This window comes from Panthera pardus, unplaced genomic scaffold, assembly GCF_024362965.1.
Source record: "Panthera pardus isolate Hobbes unplaced genomic scaffold, ASM2436296v1 HiC_scaffold_6, whole genome shotgun sequence".
NCBI lineage: Eukaryota > Metazoa > Chordata > Mammalia > Carnivora > Felidae > Panthera > Panthera pardus.
The window spans coordinates 92,891,537-92,913,065 of NW_026526991.1; the positions used below are offsets into that span (position 1 = coordinate 92,891,537).

A 21,529-nucleotide genomic window follows, 5' to 3' on the forward strand; every position below is an offset into this window, starting at 1 on the left:
CCCCACAGACACATCTACCAGTACTGTCATGTAGTTGATGGCTCCCTTCAGTGTGATTTCATATCAAACCGTGCCCTGTGCTAGGCTATAAGCATCTTGAGAGCAAGAGATTCATGATAATAATAACAATGACAATAGCAATTATACTGTGATCATTGAGCATTTACTATGAGCTTGGTATTACATTCTTATCTCATATAATCTTCAAAAAATACCCCCATGAAACAGATGCTACTTTCTCCACTTTACAGATGAGAAAATACATTTGGAGAAGCAAGTTTTTTATCTCTGTGACTCCAGAGTTTGTCTTGGCTGGGTCTCATCCTAATAAGCCTCCAAAAATGTCTATCAGAGGGTCTATTGAATTGCTATAACCAAAGCATACCATTTGCTTCTTTTTCCTGTTCTGATCATTATCTTCCTTGTCTGCATCTCACAACCTTCCACCATGACATTATTCGGGCCAAAATAACTAACTAAATAAATAAAATAATTTCAAGTTGAGAGGATTTGGAAAATACCAAAATGTATATGTATTTTTTTTTCTTTTGGCAAATGTCAGCTTATTTTCAAAAACTAATTTGTTCCACTCAAGGTCAGCACTTTATTTGGTCCAACATTTTGTAAACAGACACAATACCTTTCAAGAAATAGAAGGGAAGTTCTTCAAATGAAAACAAAAAGACACTAAACAGCAACACAAAAGCATATGAAAATATAAACCTTACTGATAACAGTAAATATAGAGAAAAATAAAGAATATTGTAATACTGTAATGGTCATATGTTAATCACCTTTATTCTGGTATAGAAGTTAAAATACAAAAATAGAACTATAACTATAAAAATATGTTCAGGGATACACAATATGAAAAGATGTAATTTGCGACATCAATAACATAGAAAAGGGGAGTAAAAGTGTAAAGTATTTGTATGCCATTGAAGTTTAAGATATCAGCTTAAAATAGATTATTATAAGTATGATAACCAGAAAAAAATTACTTACATGAGATACACAAAAAAAAATAAGAAAAGAATCAAAGCATATCACTATATAAAATCAATGAAATAAAAAAGAAATTAGCAAGAGAGGAAGACAGGGCAAAAAAGCTACAAGACAGACAAAAAACATTTAACAAAAGAGCAATAGTAAATCCTTCCTTATCAGAAATGAAAATGGATTACATTCTCCAGCGAAAAGACATAGAGTGATTGAATGGATAAAAAAAAATTTTTAAATATCCTATGTTCATGGATTGGAAGACTTAGTATTGTTAAAATGTACATACTACCCAAAGCAATCTATAAGTTAAATGCAATCTTTACCAAAATCTCAATAGTGTTTTGACATAAATATAAAAAATAATCCCTAATTGCATCTAGAATCACAAAGTTCCCCCAATAGCCAAAATGATCTTGAAAAAGGGCAAACATGGAGACCCAAGACTTCCTCATTTGAAAACATATTACAAGACCCCAGTAATCAAAACAGTGTGGTATTGGCATAACCACAGACATATAGATCAATGGAACAGAATAGAATGCCCAAAAGTAAACCAATACAGTCAAATGGTCAACAAGGGTGCCATACTACCCAATGGGGAAAGATAGTCTCTTCAACAAATGGTGATGGGGAAACTGTATATCCACATGCAAATGTATGAAATTAAACCCTATATTTCACCATTCATAAAAATCAACTCAAAATGGGTATCAAGACTTAAAGACCTAAAACCATAATATTCCTAGAAGAAAACTTAGATGACATCTTTCATAACATTGGTCTTGGTAATGATTTCATTGATATAACACCTAAAGCACAGGCAACAAAAACAAAAATAGAAAAGCGGGACTACATCAAACTAAAATGCTTATGTACAGCAAAGGAAACAGTCAACAAAATGAAAAGGAAACCTATTGAATAGGAGAAAATATTTAAAAACCATATATCTGGTAAGAGATTAATGCCCATAATGAACTCTTACAATTCAATACCAAAAAAAAAAAAAAAAAAAAAAAAAAAAAAGAAGAAGAAGAAGAAAAAAAAAAAGAAAAAGAAGAAATCCCAAATAACTTGATTAATAAATGGACAAAGGACTTGAATAGACATTTCTCCAAAGAAAACATAACAAATGGCCAACAGGTATGTGAAAACCTCACTAAACCATACTCAACATCACAAAACATGAGTGAAATGCAAATCAGAACCACAAATAAGATATTATTTCATACCTGTTAGTATAACCATTATAAAAAATAAACAAACAAAAAAATGTCCCAGAAAATCAGTGTTTGCAAGGATGTGGAGACGTTGGAAGCCTTGTGCACTTTTGGTGGGAAGGTAAAATGGTGAAGCTCCTGTGGAAAAGTGTGGAAGGCCCCCAAAAAATAAACAGACCTATCTTATGATCCAAAATATTTGAATTAGCATCTCAAAGAGACATTTGCACACCCCTCCATGTTTATTAAAGCATTATGCACAATAGCTACAAGGTGGAAACAAGTTAAATGTCTATTGATAGAAGAATCAATAAAGAAAATGTTGAATATACATACAATAAAATATTATTCGGCCATGAAAAATGAGGAAATATTGTCATATGCTACAACATGGATGAAATTTGAGGATATTATGCTAAGTTAAATAAGTTAGTCACAGAAAGACAAAATAAAATGGTGGTTTCCAGGGTCAGGTTGGGGGTGGGTATTGGGAGGCTGCTATTTAATAGGTATAGAGTTTTAGTCATACAAGGTGAGCCATTTCTAGGGATCTGCTATACAACATTGTACTTATAGTTAACAATATTGTACACAAAAATGTAAGAGGGTAAATTTTATATGTGTTTTTTACCACAATAAAAAGAATTCCAAGGTAATTTTTTAGGAGGGTTTACACACAGGATGAGAGTGGAAGAAGCTAGACAAGCTGATTCTAAATTATACATGAAAAAATAAATATGCAATAATACCCAGAAAATATATGAAAAAGAATCATAATGAGGCAATGGAAGTTTTCTCAGGTCTTATAACATACTCTGAAGTGGGTAGCTATTTAGAAATAGATCAACATAAAATGACAGAAATAGAGCCACTGTGATAAATACAGAAATTCAGTAAATTAATGGGAATATGGATTGTTAAATAAATAAATCCCATTAGGATATATGGCTGTTTACCTGGGAAAAAATACATTCTACAATAATAACTTTCAGATGAATCCAAGATTTAAAGTAAAACATGAAAGAAAAAACTTGGGAGAAAACATGAAATTTTTTTTTTTGCAAATTTGGAATGGGAAAACCTAAGTAAAACAAAACTATACAGAGGTCATTAAAATCAGGGTCGCCTTGGTGACTCAGTCAGTTAAGTGACCAAGTCTTGATTTCTGCTCAGGTCATGATCTCAGGGTTCATGAGATCGAGCCTCGTGTTAGGCTCTGTGCTGACAGAGTGAAGCCTGCTTGGAATTCTCTCTCTTCCTTTCTCTCTGTCCCTCCCCCTTTTGTATGCATGTGGGCACTCTCTCCCTCTCTCTCTCTCAAATATAAATAGATAATAAATAAATAAATAAATAAATAAATAAATAAAGGTCTACCTGGTAAAAAATAATATAAAGGAAAATAAAAAACTAAGAAACCAAATAGGAAAAATGTTTTTACTACAGATAAAGACAAATATTTCCATTCAGATAGATTGATAGGAAAACAGACACCAGTATCTTATAATTCAGTACAAAGATCAATCATTTTATTGGAAAACAGGCAAAGCACTTAAGAAGACAATTCATAAAGATGCAAAAGTGATTTTTTATTTGTTTAAAAACATTTTTTAATGTTTATTTATTTTTGATAGAGAGAGAGAGAGACAGAGAGAGCATGAGCAGGGGAGGGGCAGAGAGAGAGGGAGACACAGAATCCAAAGCAGGCTCCAGGCTACAAGGTGTCAGCACAGAGCCCGACATGAGGCTCAAACTCCTGAACGGTTAGACCATTATCTGAGCCGAAGTCTGATGCTTAACCGACTGAACCACCCAGACACCCCAAAAGTGATTTTTAAACATGAAAACTTGCTCACTCTCAGGCAAAATAAAAATTTAATAATCTGTGTAGACAAGAGTGTTAGGGAAAGTGTATATAATTGTGCATTTTGTGTTAGCAATTACAAATTATTTGGAGGCTAATTTGGCAATCTCTTTCCTTCAGAATCTATCCATTCTACTACTAAGAATTTACCCTGGAGATAAATCTGTGCAAAAGTGTCATACATGTGCAGACAATTAATGAAAGACGTAAGAGTCTAAACATATCCTAAACGACCATCAGTATGAGACTAAATAAGTGAATTAGAATTCAATTATATAAATGGAACCTATGAGGTGTATGAAAATGAACGAACATGAAGCAATCCCCAAGATAAGATAGGTAGAAAAGCAAGGTATAGAATAGTGAATACAGTATGCTATCATCATGCAAAGAAAACAATGTATACACATAACATTGTCTCTGGAAGTATGTACAACAAACTAATAACAAGGATTAACTAAGAACAGGAGGGAGACAGAAAGCATTGGGTAAATGAAACTTACCTCATTCGCATGTATACTCCTTTAATGTTTATCTTATGCCTGAATAAACATGCACTTGATACACATGAATAACCAAGTGGTCCATTTTAAATTGGCCAATGAGTGGGAACAAATTCGGAACTAGCTCAATGGACTTAAAAGTTTTCCATTGCAAATGGTCTTCAAGTTCATGAAGTGTTCATTCATCACAGCAGGTGGCAGTGTTATACATGAAAAGAGCTGGAAACAGTGCCTTAGGACTTCTGGCCAGAAAGAGAACGGTTTCTTCATGTTTGAAATATGCTTAGATTTATTACTTGGTTTTTAGAATTTTGAGCTGCAAGCGACCTTAGCAATTATTTAATCCAATATCTTTGCTTTATTCTCAAACACTGAGACCAAGAAGATGTCTAGCGGATCCTGTGCAGCTCAGCCAGGCAGAACCCGAGCCTCATGATTATTTTATCATAAGGACATGGTGTGACTGATGCGCACAATCGGTTTATGAATCTGGTTTTAAATTTCAGTTTTCATCAGCCTGGCTCTGCCCTTGAAAAAGAAGAAAGTCAAATACTTCATTTTGAGTTGCAGAAAGCACTGTGCTAGTTTATACACATACACAATTTTTGTGGCTCGTGTAAATAAGCCTTTCCCTCTAGCCTTTTATAAAATACGTCTTTTTTTAAAAAAAAATTCAGGGTCATATTATCTCTGTTCTCATAATATTAGTTGTTGTGTTGCCAGTCTTATGTTATTGGTTTTCCTCTTGTGCAAGATATTAGTCTTATTGATTAGTCTTATCTATGTGTGTTTTCCCTTCACTTCTTTAGTTGTTGAGAAAATACTCTCCATCCTTTTCTCAGTTTATAGTGATTCTTGTTTTTCTCATGGTGCAAAGAAAAATATTAGAGGTCAACTGCACAGTCTCAATTGTTTAGTAACAACTGTGTATATTTGCCCACAGTGGGGCCCTCCAGAAGAGCATTTCCTCCTTACACACTTTTTTCTGCTCTGACTAACGCTCCTGAGCTCTAGAATGGGAGTTGCTGCCTACATCACCAGCACCATCAACCCCAACTTCTACCCATTGATGGGAACAAATACAAAAGGGGTGACGGATAAGTGAAGGTCATGGCCTCCACCTGCTGAGACAAAGCTCTCTCCCGTCCTGGTCCCCTCTACTCCAGTCAGAGGGGACAAATGAGGACAGAAAGTGACATTGACTACAGACAGAGGGCAGCCATGTGAGACAATGGTAAGAAGTCCACCCCAGGAGTAATGGTGCCTATTTGGCCCAATATTTCTTGGAACTGCCTCATTCTAACACTTACCTTCTGAACTCTGACATTCTGTACAATTTGAGAAGCATTTAACTGGGTTAGGTCTGAAATCATGGGGCATGTCTATTAGTCTAAAAGAGTCAGAACACATAAATGGTAGCCCCTGTTCTCACATAATTTACATATGTTTTTATGGCAAGTAGGCCCAGTGAAACCAGTCACCTGGATGTTATTAGAATTCTCTAATTCCTAACATTTCCTAACGTAGGCTTGGACGGCATCAGTGTTTTCAAGGTGGTACAAATGTGAGAATCCCCTGGAGTCCTTCTTGAAAACAAAAGATGTTTAGATCTCACCCTTGGAGACTTTTCTTCAGAAAATCCAAAATGTGGCCCAAATTTTGTGTTTTTAACAAGAAATCCTCAATGGTTTTTATTATCAAGAAAGTGTTAGAACATTTCAAAAAATCCTCCAAATCGTGGAATGCTATGATAACTTCCTTCTGGGATTGTTCTCTTTTTCTGTTGTGTTCTGCCTGACATTATCCTTCCTCCACCTTTGGTTTACACATACCTTAGGTTTTGCGCATACACAGGCTTATTTCCCAACTCCAACTAACAAGCTCTGGTGGACGAATGGTTTCTGTTCTTTGATACAGTGCCCAGCTGGATAATTCCCATTTGCCCCTCCACTCTCTACCCTTCTCCACCTGATCCCTGTTGTTGGAATCAACTTTAGACAATGTCAATGGGCTCCTTTGTCCTCTGACTTCCAATTGGGTTTATCTAATGGGAGGCATCTGCAGAAGAGTAGAGAATGAGAGAAGAATAACATTGGGTTACTTATCAGCCTCATCCCCACTCCCTCCTGATTACTCACAGGATCCCTGTGAGGTGGCTGTGTCCTTCTACAGCCCCCTCAGTGGCCTTTCTTAGAGAGAAGACCTACTGGGATTCCTTCAGGCCTAGGGTTTGAAATATTGTAGTTTCAACACTGTAGCCAGCCCCAAGTTACTGTCCTATCTTTTTTAGATATTCCTTAACCCTTCCCAAGCCTTCTTACCTTACTCTCTCCTTTTTTTTTTTTAAGGTAGCTCTACACCCAATGTGGGACTTGAACTAATGAACTCAAGCTCAAGAGTCACATGTTCTACCCACTGAGCCAGCCAGGCCTTTTCCAAGCGTTTAAAAAAATTTTTTTACTGTTTATTTATTTTTGAGAGACAACAGAGCGTGATTAGGGAAGGGGTAGAGAGAGGGGGAGACACAGAATCCGAAGCAGGCTCCAGGCTCCAAGCTGTCGGCACAGAGCCCGACACTGGACTTGAACTCATGAACTACGAGATCATGAATGAGCTGAAGTCCGACCACTGAGCCACCCAGGCACTCTCCCCACCCCAAGCCTTAAATAGTTCCTTTGTTAAAATTTCCTCAGTTACTCTGAGTATGGCATTTCTGCTGCCAGGACTTTGACAGAGACCATGATTTACCTTTATTCTCTTTCATATGTGTGCTATTTATATGAGAAAGGTTTTCTTGTTTCTTATTAGGAATAATAGAAATGGTAGACATAGAATTTGAAATGGAAAGGACAGAATTCTAGAATTTGAATGGCTTTCAATTATATCTGATCTAGCTTACCACTAAATGCTATACTTCACAAAATAGACCTGCTTCATCCCACTCATTACAACTTTTCAAATATTTGCTGGCAATTATGGTTTTCTCATCTAGCCTAAATATTATCAGTTCCTTCAACAATTTTTCATGCAGCATGGTTTCTAGATCTTTCTCTAGCCTGACCATTGAATATGTTCCTCTGGGTGCATTCTTAAAATGTTTAGGAAACATTTGCAAAGTAATCCAATGGAGAAATCTCACTGAACTGGAGAAGAACACAGACCTCCCTACCTGAAAGGCACGGGAATGAACAAGCACACCCGGAGGCTCTGGCCATCAAGTGGAGTCTCTGACTTGAAAATAGGAGCATGAGTGGAAGCAGGACTTCCTGCTGGAGGGGAAGTACCTACACATCATCACTGTACTTCCTGCATGTCACAGTTCCAACTCTTAGATTTTATGCTTTACTTTTTCTTCTGTACTTTTTCTTTTCTTTTTTTAAAAATTTTTAATGTTTATTTCTGAGAGACAAAGAGAGATAGAGCATGAGATGGAGAGTAACAGGGAGAGAGGGAGACACAGAATCCGAAGCAGGCTCCAGACTCCGAGCTGTCAGCATAGAGCCCAACATGGGGCTCAAACTCATGAACCAGGAGATCATGACCTAAGATGGATGTCCAACCAACTGAGCCACCCAGGTGCCCCTCTTTTCTACTAAGGAAGAACAGCAATGGACTTCTAGCCAGGCCAAGAATTAAAATGAAACATAGGAGTGCTTTAAATTCCCATGGTCTGGACATCTCCTTACCCCCACCCAATCCAGATTCCTCCCTTGGGCTTCTAATGTTTTGGCCAGAGGTAACTAGGTCATTTGTGCAAAACAGTGCAGAGCCTGCAGCACAAGACATTTTCTTGAGTGCTGAACTTCTTTGATTTTCACACTCACACTCTGCAGACCTCAAAGTTGTGGAATTATCAATACCGTGAACCTAGATGGCCTAATTCAGGCAAACCAGAAGATCCAAGCCGAAAGATTTTTGTCCAAAATTGCAGAGTAATGTACTGGTCAAGCCAGGATTAGAACCCAGATCTCTTTGTCTCTGTAACCCTGCCTTTCTTTTCAGTTAATTTTCCCCATTCTTTTACCACAGATTATGAAACTGAAGTGAAGAAATCAATACTGCTAGTACCCAAGGCATCCAGGTCATGTAGGGGCAGTAATTGAATTGCACAATTGCCGTGAAAGTATTGGGGAAAGATGGCTATGTGCACATTACATTTGACACAACCTCAGAGGTGAAGCAAACCATCATTTTATTCAGAGGGTTCAACTACCTGTCCCATCTGAGTCTAAATTCTGTAGCATATAAATATTTTCAATCAACTGAGCCAGGACACTAAAAGGAAGGTTCACGTTAACAGATTCCTGAGTTTCCGTCTCCAAATTTAGACACAGAAAATGTACGATTTACAAGTTACAAAGTGGAATCAGAACTTGACTTTATTCCTATGCTCTTTTACATGCATTGTGTTTATTTCCTGTACGACTGTGCCCTCTTTGCTGAACTGACTTTCAGAAGAGGGCATCAGATATTTGTATATAGCATTTAATACGACTTCATCATAAGATTCAAGGTAAGTATCTCCTTTATTAAATGAGAAGGGGAAGGGGGGGGTGAAAAAATGTTATCTTAAAAACTACTATTAATTGTAGCGACTGCCTGGCAAAAACTAAATTTGAAGGACTTAACAGATAAACAAAATTTCAAGAACTATCACTGAATTCTAACCAGCTGATAGGAAATTTGAAATGTCCTAACAAAAGTCTATTTGCATCCATTGTTCTGAGCTGAACTATAGGGCAAGAGAGAATCTCACACCAAGAGAACTCTTCATAGCAATTTAGGGGGAAATGACTGTGTAAGCTGAAGAAACCACTTCCGAACAGCTGAATTTCAAGACTCTGGCAGATCAATAGGGCAAATGTAAGCAAAATTACAGCAGATGCTGTTGAAAGTGGCAGAACCTCAGGTGCATCAGATGATCCCAAACTGAGCAAGCTCATGCAATTCCAGGTGGCTGAACGCCTCCCAGGGGCAAATCACCGTGATATCTGCAGAAGAGGGAAGAAGATCTTGTAAGTCCACCTCACCACCACCACCCAACCCTTCAGAGCCTCTTCTGCTCAGAAAGACATCCTTTGGACAGAGACACCTCACTCCTCTCTCCTACTTGTTGTCTCAGCAACCAGGAAGTTATCTAGAATGGCCCTGCAGCCCAGAAAGGATCAGACCAATTGGGTTCTGATGCCCCCAGAACAGACTCCACTTAGTAGGCATCTTCACTGGTTTCATTCTGTACCTCTTTGAAGCGATTACCCAAAGGCTTTTGACTGGAGCTAGCCTGAGGGGGTGCATATCACTGATCAAACGGGGTCTCCCCAAAGCACAACCACTACGGAAGGAACACAAGTGGAATTCTAGTCAGGCCAAGGGTTAAAATGGGAAATAGAAGCACTTTAAATCCCCACAATCTGGAAATCCACTGCCTTCTTACCCCCTACCAATTCAGATGCATTCCTTGGGCTTCTCTGATGCACTCTTTTGTTCCTTTACATTTGGAAATGCCTACAATGCCCAATCACGTACTGAGAAATAATCTCAAGACATCTACTAATCCAATTTTTCGCTTCAGGCAATAAAATATTATTATCCCTGGATTACAGAGAAGCTGACTGGAACCTAAAGAGATTAAAAACCTATTAAAAAAAAATCAGAGTTACAAGGATGGGACTAGAACCAAGCCAAAGATTTCAAATCTCCCTTCAGTGTAAAGCTCTTTCTAGTATTCCAAGTATGTTGGCAGTGTTAAACATAAGCCCAAAGCCAACCTACTGGTCTTCTATACACCTGGCCAAAATACAGAAGCAGTTGATTTAGAAGAACAGCAAAATGAGCTCTATAAAGGAGCTAGAAAATGAATTTGAGATCCCAGGGGTGGCACTTGACTGCAAAAAGCTAGTACACTGAGAATTGCCTGGTAAGGACACTGATTGCCGATTACATCATTTGTCAAAAGAATATTGGATGAGTTTAAAGCATGTTCACACAAAAACATGCACAATTGTTTTTATAGCAGTATTATTCATAATTGTGAAAACTTGGAGGCAACAAAATGTCTTTCAATAAAATAAGCAAACTCTGATACAGCCATTCAATGAAATATTATTCAGTGGTAAAAAGAAATGAGCTGTCAAGCCACATAGGACATGGAGGAACCTTAAATGAATAAACATTGCTAAGTGAAAGAAATCAGTCTGGAAAATCTGTATATTGTGTGATTCCAACCATATGACAGTCTGGAAAAGGCAAAACCCTTGAGAGTAAAAAGATTTGTGGTTGTTAAGAGTTTGTGGAGGTGGGAGGAGGGATGAACAGATGGAACACAGGGGATTTTTAGAGCATATATTCTGTATATACCTGTAATGGTGGACACACAACGTTGCGCATTTGTCAAAACCCATAGAACTGGACAACACAAAGAATGAATCCTAATATAAACTATGAGTGTTAGTTGATAATAATGTTACCAATACTGGTTCACCAATTGTAACAAATGTGCCACACTCATGCAGGATGCTAATAGTAGGGGGAACTATGTGCAGGAGGAGGAAGGTGGCAGAGGGGGCATGTAGGAGCTCCATACTTTCTGCTTAAATTTTCTGTCAGCCTAAAACTCCCCTAAAAAATAAAGTTTAATATTATTAAGAGGAACATCTGGTAATTTGTGTTCATTAGCCAACAAATCAAGTTATTCTAGTCAACCGAAATTTCGTATTGGATACATTCAGGGTGCAGGCCCTGCTCCGGGTGCTAGAGGATGTGTAAAAAGAGGAAGTTGGTTACATAGTGGTTTGCCAGGCCCCACCCTTTTTTCCAATATCTCACTCGGGGGCCTCAGATTGTCCCTTAATTTCTCTCTGCCTCAGGTTTCTCTTCTGAAGAAATAATGAAGTTGGGATGGACTAACCCTGAGAATCTTTCTACATTGAAAGTCTACAACTCAACCATTATATGTCCTCAAGAGTTGCTTAACAGAAGAGGGTTTAGTAACTCTGGGCCTTAGCTTGATTCCTGTAGGTGTGTTTCCGCTGGGCACACGTGCACTTACTTAGGAGGTAAAATTAAACCCCACATTTCTATGCCTTCAAGGATCTGCTGCCTCAGGTATTTCTTTTAACTTTTCACAGCCCTTTGAGGCCTAAAGTGTGTATAGTAGTGAAATTCCGAGTGAAAGTCCATATCTTTTGGTGGCTCACCTGTTCCTAGCCCCTCCATGCCTGGAATGTCATCTCCAAACCTGGGGAAAAAAGGAAAATTAAAAATTAGCTGAAAGAGTGAAAAGATCTTGGAATTACTCATATAGAGAGTTTCCTGATGAAAGAGGAAGAAGAGGTTTAGGTTTTTGTCTTTGTGAAACACCTTTAATTTGCATTGACCCAGAGCAAAGGCGATGTCACTCAGGCTGTTTTCAGACAGTGTGTCCCCTTGGAGAGAGATTTTTTTCCCTTGTAAGAATATAGCCTACGACAACTGGGAACCAAATAGCACCATCATGGGGGCAATTTAGTCACGTTCCACTTTTAAAAATAGAAATTGGAATGAAAACACAGTATGAAAGTCATTAAAGTGATCAATTTATCCATTTGATCAGTTATCCAAAAGCATTTATCAAAGCATTTACTATATGTCAGGCATCGTATTGAGCATAGGGAATTAGGGAAAAAATAATAAATTTTCTTTGAGGGACTTCAATCCGTGAGAACAGATGTAAGTAAACAAATGTAGTGTAAAATAATACAAGTTGTGATAGCTGAATGTATGAAATGCAAACATAGAAGTAATGATCACACTTGTCTAATAAGAGAGTCAGTAATGGCGTCCAAAAGGAAATTAACAAATGAGCATATGTTAAAGAATAAATAGAATTTGGCCAGAAAAAAAGCAAAGAACTGAAGGCATAACATTTGTTGCCATACAAATAAACTGAATAAACTCTGTGTTCTGGCAATGGCCAGTGTTTTAGTATTCCAGATTAAATCACAGGGTGTGCTGGTGAGGAGGAGTGGTCAAGAAGAGTCTGGAAGGTCAAGTCGAAGTTTGCTGTGATAGGCCCCATTTGCCATGCTAAATGTCACCACAGACCTGGTTGGTGAGGGAGAAAGGATTCCAGGGCTAAGGACACGATTCAGCGAAGATTGTGGTAGAGAGGAAAATAGAGCAGAGGGTGGAAGTCTTTGTAAGTCTGTTTACGTTTATGAGCACTAATTTCTCAAAACCAAAGCAGGGTTGTGGGGAAAAAATAGAGTCTTCTTTTTAATTTGGTCTTACCCTTTCACCCCTTTCTTAGGAGGTTTGCTCTTGAATTGGCGAGTCTGCCTTTGCTTGAACTTGGGGGGCCCTTTGCGTGGGGTAGTGGGACCCTGGTTTGAAGCTGGAGGAGCCAAAGCAGTGTTGTCACTCATTCTGATGTCCTTGGGTGTCTGGTGGTTCTCTTTCAGGCTCCTTAGGCAGTGGGAGAAAAAAAAGAAAGCCCTTCAGGGTACAGGGACCATTGCTTCTTAAACCCTCATTGGACACTCCAGAAAAACTTAGGATTTTGTGTCGACATAAAAGGGAAGAATTTATCATCTTTTAAAGAGATTGTCAAGGAAATATCAATGGAGGCACTTAACATAGACTGACAATGAATAGATTTAAAGTCTATTTTAATCTACAATAATCCCCCAAAATCTAAATAGACATGTTGTTTCAATAAATTGTCCCTAGCTTTCCATGTGTCATTAGTTTTCTAATTTATTATGATATGTACTTCTCCGTGATCACCAGTTCCACCATCTGTAAAGCCAAGGAAATGGACTAAATGCTGACTATAGTCTTTACAGCATTGGTATATTCTTTAAACTTTATATATTTTTCCACCCAACTGCAAAATAACCCGACTCTGGATGTTTATTGACTCACATTTTATGGGCTTCTTTCTCTATAATCCTTATTTTGTCTAATCCTCATGTGATCAAGATACTTCTCTAGTTCTCTAGTTCTCTACTTTTCTACTTCTCTAGTTCTGGGGGATAGCACCTGGGGAAGCTCTGCACCAGGGATACTAACACCCACATAGTATCCGATCCATTCCAGTACACACGCGCGCTCACACACACACACACACACATCAATGGAGGGTGACTAACTAGTAAATTTGTGCTTTAGCTCCATATCCAGACATGAGGTTCTTAAGTCACACATTTCTCTGAAATGTCCAATATTTTCTTCTATCCAAATCATGGAACTTATCCAATGTGACTTTCACAGACTTTGATTTTAGCTACAGAAATGTACATTGTCATTCTTCAAGTAAAAATAGAGGTGTGTTAAAAAGATAAAATTAAAAAATACATATGCTAGGCCAAAGGATGACTTTTTTTCCTTTCTCCTTTTCTATCACAAAAGTTGATAACACCTATCCTCAGAAGGAAGATTCTAGAAAGTGCTGAACAACTTCTCAGTAGCCTTAATCACTTATTCTGAGCAAAACCATCTCATACTCTGCTACCTGGAAGATTTATATAATCTGTAAATTATAGACTTATGCTAATATTATTAGCTTCAACTCTCCCTGACACTCTTTGGTCCGTGCTAACCATCTTTCTCTTTTTCTGCCACACTGAACATCCCTCAAATCTTATATTGTATGACTTTGAGTTCATCAACTTTTTCTGATTACTTTCAAATAAGGTTAAATTACTATCTTTGCCAAAAGATATGTTTTCCTTATCTTCTTTTCCCCACTTACTATTTTCATTTTCTCCTGCTGATTGTCAAGTTCTTCAATAGAAACACGTTGACTAATCTGTGAGTGGGTACGAGGGGTGGTGCACCTGGCTAGGGCTCTGGATCACTTGCTTATGCCATGGATTTTATCTAAGTTCCCCACTGGAATGTGTTCCATAAGCCCGTTTTTTTTTTCGGTTTTCATTCATTTCTGTGACCTTAGAACCTACAACAGTGCCTGGAGCATAGCAGGTGTGCCATATATATTTGGCGAGTGGGTGAATAAATAAGTGAAAAAATTGAACTAATACTTGGGATATTGGGTTGCAAGATCCTGACCCTGTGACTTCTCCATCAAACCATAGAGAAGGCATCATTTGGCCTTCATCTCACAAAGCTCTCAGTGGCTTTTGGAAATAGGCTGCCAGCTCCTTTGCTCACTGAATCCAGTCCTTGTGCTTGGTCCCTCTTCTGCCCTAGTAAACAGTCAAAGTTTGTGCCTCATCCGAACGTGGTTGGGACCATGTAACTTGCTAGTAGGCAGCCAAGAGACACATTATTGTCAGAGTTTACCATCGCTAACTGACACATCCCAACTCTGACAAAGTCATAGAGGAAAACTAGACAATTTCTCCCAGATCAAGTTTTTGTGACTTCTCAATTCTTTCAAAATGTTAACATACCACAAACTTTCCTTTCTCTCATCTGGAGAGTTTACTAGGACTAGGATTACCAGATTTAGCAAATAAAAATACAGGGCACCCAATTAAATTTGAATTTCAGATAAATAACAAATATTTTTAGTATAAGTATATCCCAAATATTGTATGGTATATACTTATACTAAGAGAATTATTCATTGTTTATCTGAAATTCTAATTTTACTGGAAACATTTTATTTTATCTAGCAAGTCTAATTAGGATCCCACCATGTGAGTCTACAATATGAGGGCCTAAGGCAAACTAATCAGTCAAATTACACTTTGAGGGCAGTGCAATGTAAAAGGTATGTGCTTGGGGTTCCTGGGTGGCACAGTCGATTAAGAGTCCTACTCTTGATCTTGGCTCAGGTCATGATCTCATAGTTCATGGGTTCAAGCCCCACATCAGGCTCTGCCCTGATGGCGTGGAGTCTGCTTGGTATTCTGTCGCTCCTCTCTGCCCCTCCCCTGCTTGTGCTCTCTCTCTCTCTCTCTCTCTCTGTCAAAACTAAATAAATTAATTTAAAAAACATAGAATGTGTTTTAGAATCAAATAGACATAGTTTCAAATCCCTGCTCCACAAAACCGTCTACGTGACCTCGGATAAATTGCATAACTTCTCTGCTCCTCATTCCATCTATAGAGTCAATCAAATATAACTACTTTTTTAGAGTTATAGGGAAAATAAAAGGGCATAAAGTAAATAAGAAATAAGAAAAAGAGTAACTATGCAATAGACCTCCTATAAGTAGTGGAAACCAGGCAAGTAAATCTATAATTATGACACAGGTTCCCCTGCACTCCTACACTCATTCTCCTGGGCCAACTGCTGAAGATCCCCTGTCATGTACCAGAGAGGTGACCATCATTCAACTTGCTGGGTAATCCTCTGCATCCCTCAAAAACCCTGACTATTAATTTATGCCTCATCTTGAAATTCTGTCTTAAACCTTCCTTGGATTCCTTTGACATCCCTAACAGCAGTCCCAAAGAATGTAAAAATCACACTTGATTTCCATCTTTCCCTGATTATACGTCCCCTTTTTTCTTATAAGTTTCTTTTGTATGTTTTCACATATAATTTTGAAGTTGCACCTCTGGACTTGTACAGACTTCCTGTCTATGCTAGGTGTGATGCATTATGTAAAAGAATTCTCTTCAGAAAGAGTTACATAACAGTTGCCTGGTTAATCCCTGGATCACGAAGATAACCCTCAGGGTTTGCACTGTGGAAAATAAGTTTATGTTTCGTGTGCATTTCATGTACGATATTTCATTTTTGAGTACATAGGAGTACATAGGTTGAGTACTAACCCCTAGAGTGTTTCTGTCATAGATATGCCCTGTCGTTCTCCCTGTTCAACCTTTGGGAGGAGCAGACAAATATGACCCTTTCCTGGGTGGAAGTTAGTATTGTCTGCCACAGATATCACCATAGCTAAACTTATCCTGGCCATGCTTTCCTAGGAATTAAAAGGGTATCTCCCGGGCTAAATAATCCCGAATCTAGAGTCAGACTCGATTTTACCTAAAGAGGACGTTTCACATTTTTGCCTCCCCAAAGTGTCAAGCAATCCATTCCTTTGTGAGGCAGAATGGCTTTCTATTTTTAAGGCGATGCTAGCTCTTCTCCTTTTGAAGGTTCTGAAGCGTTGTTCTTCAGGAAGAAGTGGATGCCGCAGAGTAATACCTCAAGGCGCAGTTTGGTAGGAAACCATGGTTGGTGTCGCCTTAGAGCCAAGGCAATGGAGCTCAGCTGTAGGAAGCTACAGAGGATGATCGTTTATAAATTCCAGCTAAGGAAGAGCAGTTTCAGAAGGTTCTTGAGTCAGGATCTCTGATGCTGCTGCTATCACCCCAGACTTCCCGTCTCTCCTCAGCAAAGATACAGGCTGAGGGGCTATAAGAGAAGGGTTGGGGAGGAGATAGATGCAGGGGTGTTCTCTCTGCACTGATGGGGTTGAACCCATAAGGGTTCTGCTGAAGCAGAGAGAATCAAATAATTTGGAGAGCCAAGGACGACCCAAACCAAAGTCACGAAAAGATAAAAACAAAAATCCAACAAGTGCCTTCCTTCAGACTGGAACAAACAAACACTTTGACCTCAGAAAGAGAAGGCTAAGCCACCCACACTGCACCGAGGTCATGCCTGTGCTGGCTCTTGGCTTTCTTCCTCCTTATCCTCACACTCTCATGTCCCCCGTCTTGTGCCTTGGTCTTTTTAAGCACATCCTAGGAATAAATAACTGTTTTCTCTGTGGTCATTTAGTGCCCCAAATCCCTCCTTTCCCAGAAAACTGTTTGCCATGGAACCACAGAAAAAAGGAGGGTCAGTTTGGAGTTCTTTCCAAATGAATTTAGTAATCAAGTTTTGCAATGACCTTGTAACGATCAAGTTTTACTTATAAGCTTGCTACATGACATTATAAGGCTATTTGGGTGTATTTCTTTCATGTTTTCTCCTAGTTTCATTCCCGGCCCCAGTCCAGGCCCACAGGTTCAGTGTGTCCTCTTCTTCCATTTCTTTATTTTAGAGCCAGATCAACCCCTACCCCGCCCCCCCCCCCACCAAAAGCCCTTCAGTTATAATCTGCCTAAACACCACAAGTTGAGAAATACTCACAGAGTTGAATGTTGCTCTCATAAACTGTCCAGTTGCCTTCTTCACAGGAGATGAATAAAGGATCTTTGCACCCCGATTTATCTCCCTATAATACCCACATGCTTCTTAATCCCACTGTTAGGAGCTTAGAGAACCAACCCAGGTGCAAAGAAGCTGGAAGAACAAGGGGTGAGACTGGGACAGGCTTAGGAGTTTTCTGACAATTGAATACTCTCACAAAACTTACTTGGGCTCTCTCCTGTCAGTAAATAGGTATTGAATCCACAAACACACACACAAAGTGTTGATATCCAGGAGTATATTTCCAGTTTGTGCCTCCTCCATTCCCACCGTTAGTCCTTGTTATCCTCCCATTCCTGCCCTTTCCCTGACACACACATCCCCAATCATAAATCAATCCCCACCATATGCACATCGTGTCATAATTCTCCTGGGACTCTAGATAACTGGAAAGAAGAGTGTCAACCATCGTGTCCCCCTACACCCCATGGGGACACTGGGATGCTGATTGTGTGAGCCATGACACTGAAAAGTATTCAGCATCTCTCCCTAACAGGTACTGTATATATTTCCTCAGTAAGACAGAACCACAAATCAAAAAAGACACAGAATAACTGCTAACTGATGGCATTTATTTGAAATGATTGCTGGATCTTCGTACCCAAAGGCTTCAGGAGCAAGACCTAGGCTGCAATTCATTGGTACACTTGGCTTCAGTCTTTCAATTACATTGAACCACTAGTGTTAATTTGGACATCAGTTTGTATAGATCTTAGCCTAATGTTAATATCATCAGGCTCTTTTGACGTACTTATCATAGAGAAATAAAGTGATTGATTCAAAACTGCCCACGAAGTTAGTAGTGAATCCAGGAGAAAAAATCTGAGCACACCTTACATATTTCAGCCATCTGTCTACTGTAGTAGAGAGAAGCAGACATAGACCAAGATGTATCTGTTGCTGGTCTCTCTAAAACCTTGCCAGCAGATTGTGACATGCCTTCCCTAAATCATTACTTGTTAGAGAATTGCACTCCATAAGATGATAGAGAAAGAAGGTCAATTCATCCTTCTCGGGCAGGGAAAGATTCTCAACCAGGGGCCCCGAGCAGATTAAAGGGGCATCTAAACAGCTCACAGGGTATCTTGATGAGCTTTCCTCTGGTCTTTACCAAACTTAGAGGAGTTCTGAAGCAGCAGACACCTCACAGAGCTGGCAGAGTGTTTGGTGTCTGGATGAGTCTTTCCACTCCCACCTCTGTGTCTCCATTACCATTGAGATCTTCCTCTACTCTTACACACTGGGCACATGGAAATTGAGATTCTTATCTGTCAAACCCTCACCCATTCTCTGTATCTTTGTTGAAGGACTGCAATTCATACAGGCGGTGAATAGAACAATAAGCTGAATGTTCTCGAGTGTTGCTACTCAAAGTGTAATGGCATGCACACCACCTGGGCATTTGTTAGAAATGCAGGGCCTCAGGCCCTGCTGCAGACTGACTGAACCAGAAGCTGCATTGTTACAAGGTATCAAGATGATTTGTTTGCATATTAATGTCTGAAAAGTACTATTATAGACCCATGTGCAGACCCAGTTTTACCACATCTCTGCTATGTGACAAGATCACCACCTCTTCAGGTCTCAGTTTCCTCATATGTCATATTCCATAATGTGCCAAGGTTCTCAGTTTCTGCCATCCCAACAACACCTGAGAGAGATAAACCATACTGATCAGTAGCAAGATTTGTAACCAGTGATTTCCCAATGTTAGAAGGAGGATGAGGGCTGTTGTGCCACGACTCTTCTCCCTCCCGGGGAGACCCAGGAGAATGGAGAGTGAAGAGTGGGATGTGTGGGGCAAAGCAAAGTCTATAGTTGGAAAAAACTCTCTTAAAATGATTCTAATATAACTCTCGATGGTTTATGATTAGAAAAAACTTAAATTGCTTTAAAGATTTAAAAGCTTCTATTGTATCCAGTTCTGGACAAGAATGGGGTAGATAGATATACTTCTTTCCATTTCTCCTGCTAAGTACAGCTAAAACTCCTGGATATTACATATGGAACAAACATAAGAATATTTTAAATGTTCAAAAGAAGATAGATCAAATAGGCAACTTGGGACTCAAGGAACAATATGGCAGCAAATTCTTTGAGTTCTCTTTTTGCCTTGTATATCCTGACCTAGATGCAAGGGAAGCATCTAGGGAAACACAAACAGGAGCAGACAAAAAAAAATTATATATATATATATATATATATATATATATATATATATATATATACATATCCTCTCAAAAAGCCTACTCTCTCTAGACAAATAACCAGGAAAGAGAATCTAGTAAGGCAGAAAATAAGTAGAACAAAATCTCAATGCCGTGGAAACAAATCCAACATCAACAAATCCAATATCATGAGAAGAAAAAAAGGCCAACATCAACCCCCTCAGCACAAGCAGAGTAAAGAGACTTCCATCCTGGCCCAGCTATAATTAGGTAATCCTACCCCATCCCTACCTGGGTAGTATCAGAGAAGGCCATATGGGGATATTAAACTTTCATCTCCCACCAGTGATAACGAGGCACCCTCTTCCTTTCTACCAGAATGGTATCAGAGGAGGCCAAATGAGGAATCTTAATTTTCATCACTATTCAGCAATAGCAAGGTATCTAAAGAAGAACAAAATGAAAATTTACAACTGAAAAATAAAACAACCAGCATACAAAACTCAATGGATGGGCTTGACAACAGAAAAGAAGAAGAAGAAGAAGAAGAAGAAGAAGAAGAAGAAGAAGAAAGAGAGGAGGAAGGGGGAGGTGGAGGTGGAGGAGGAGGAGGACAACCTGGGACCTGGGAAACTAAAAGATCTAATATTCTTGTCATCAGAGTTCTGGGAGAGGAGAAAAGGATAAGACTAAAAAAGTACTTGAAGAAATAATGACTAAAAATTTCCTAAATCTGGTGAAAGACATAAGTCTATGGAATCAAGAAGCTAGCAAACCCCAATGAGATAACCCCAAAGAAATGTATGCCAAAGCACATCATAATCAAACTTCAAGAAACAAAAGACAAAACAAATTTTGAAAGCAATTAAAAAAATATATATTTATATATATTTGCTTTTGAAAGCAACTTAAATATATATATGTATATATATGTATACATGTACATATGTATATATATGTATATATGTATGTATATGTATATACATATGTATATATGTATACGTGTGTGTGTATATATATATAAATATATATATATATATATATATGTATATATATGCCACCTTACCTAGACGTGAAAAAAAAATAGAATGACAGAGGATTTCTCATCAGAAACCATGGGTCAAAAAGAAAGAAGCACAACACTTTCCTAGATCTGACCCAAAAAAAAACACAAAAAACAAAAACAAAAAAACCTGTCACCTCTGTCCAGAAATTTATCCTTCAGGAATGAAAGGAAATAAAGACATCATAATAAAGAAAGGCTAAGGCAATCTATCCCCAGAAGACATTTACTAAAATAAATGATAAAGGAAGTTCTCAAAACAGAATGGACATGATATGAAAGAAGAAAGAGAAAGAAGAAAGAAAGAAAGAAAGAAAGAAAGAAAGAAAGAAAGAAAGAAAGAGAATTTTGAACATCTAGAAAAAAAGAACAACAAAAAGAGATAGTATGGGATACAAGGGAAGTGTGGAAGATAGGACCCTCCACCACATTCAGCAAGGTCTTGTGGAGAATGAAACAGTGTTCCAGACTCTGTGAAGTTCTAAAGATCTGGTCATTTTGTACCTTTAGGAAATGTATCCATTGTTCCCTGTTCCAAGGGGCTGTTCTTTCTAACTATTCCTCCTGTTGCCACTGAGTCTTAGAGGATTTGAGTAGCCTGGACTATCAGCAGTAAATACAC

The 21,529-nt window shown here is 38.5% G+C and overlaps 1 protein-coding gene across 3 annotated transcripts in view; it reads right to left on the reverse strand.

Moving 5' to 3' along the window:
* Positions 1-8,758: 8,758 nt before the first annotated feature.
* Positions 8,759-21,529, reverse strand: part of PDE6H (phosphodiesterase 6H) — a 179,598-nt gene continuing 166,827 nt past the window's right edge. For 2 of the 3 annotated variants that reach the window (XM_019452075.2, XM_019452074.2), the window contains 3 exons: positions 12,852-13,025; positions 11,780-11,820; positions 8,759-9,574 (listed from right to left, as the gene is read on the reverse strand). In XM_019452075.2, coding sequence (XP_019307620.1) covers positions 9,498-9,574; positions 11,780-11,820; positions 12,852-12,985 — 252 coding nt within the window. In that variant the 5' untranslated portion in view covers positions 12,986-13,025 and the 3' untranslated portion in view covers positions 8,759-9,497. Of the gene's footprint in view, positions 9,575-11,779; positions 11,821-12,851; positions 13,026-17,616; positions 17,730-21,529 lie in introns of those variants that run through there. The other variant, XM_019452073.2, reaches the window with a different exon arrangement.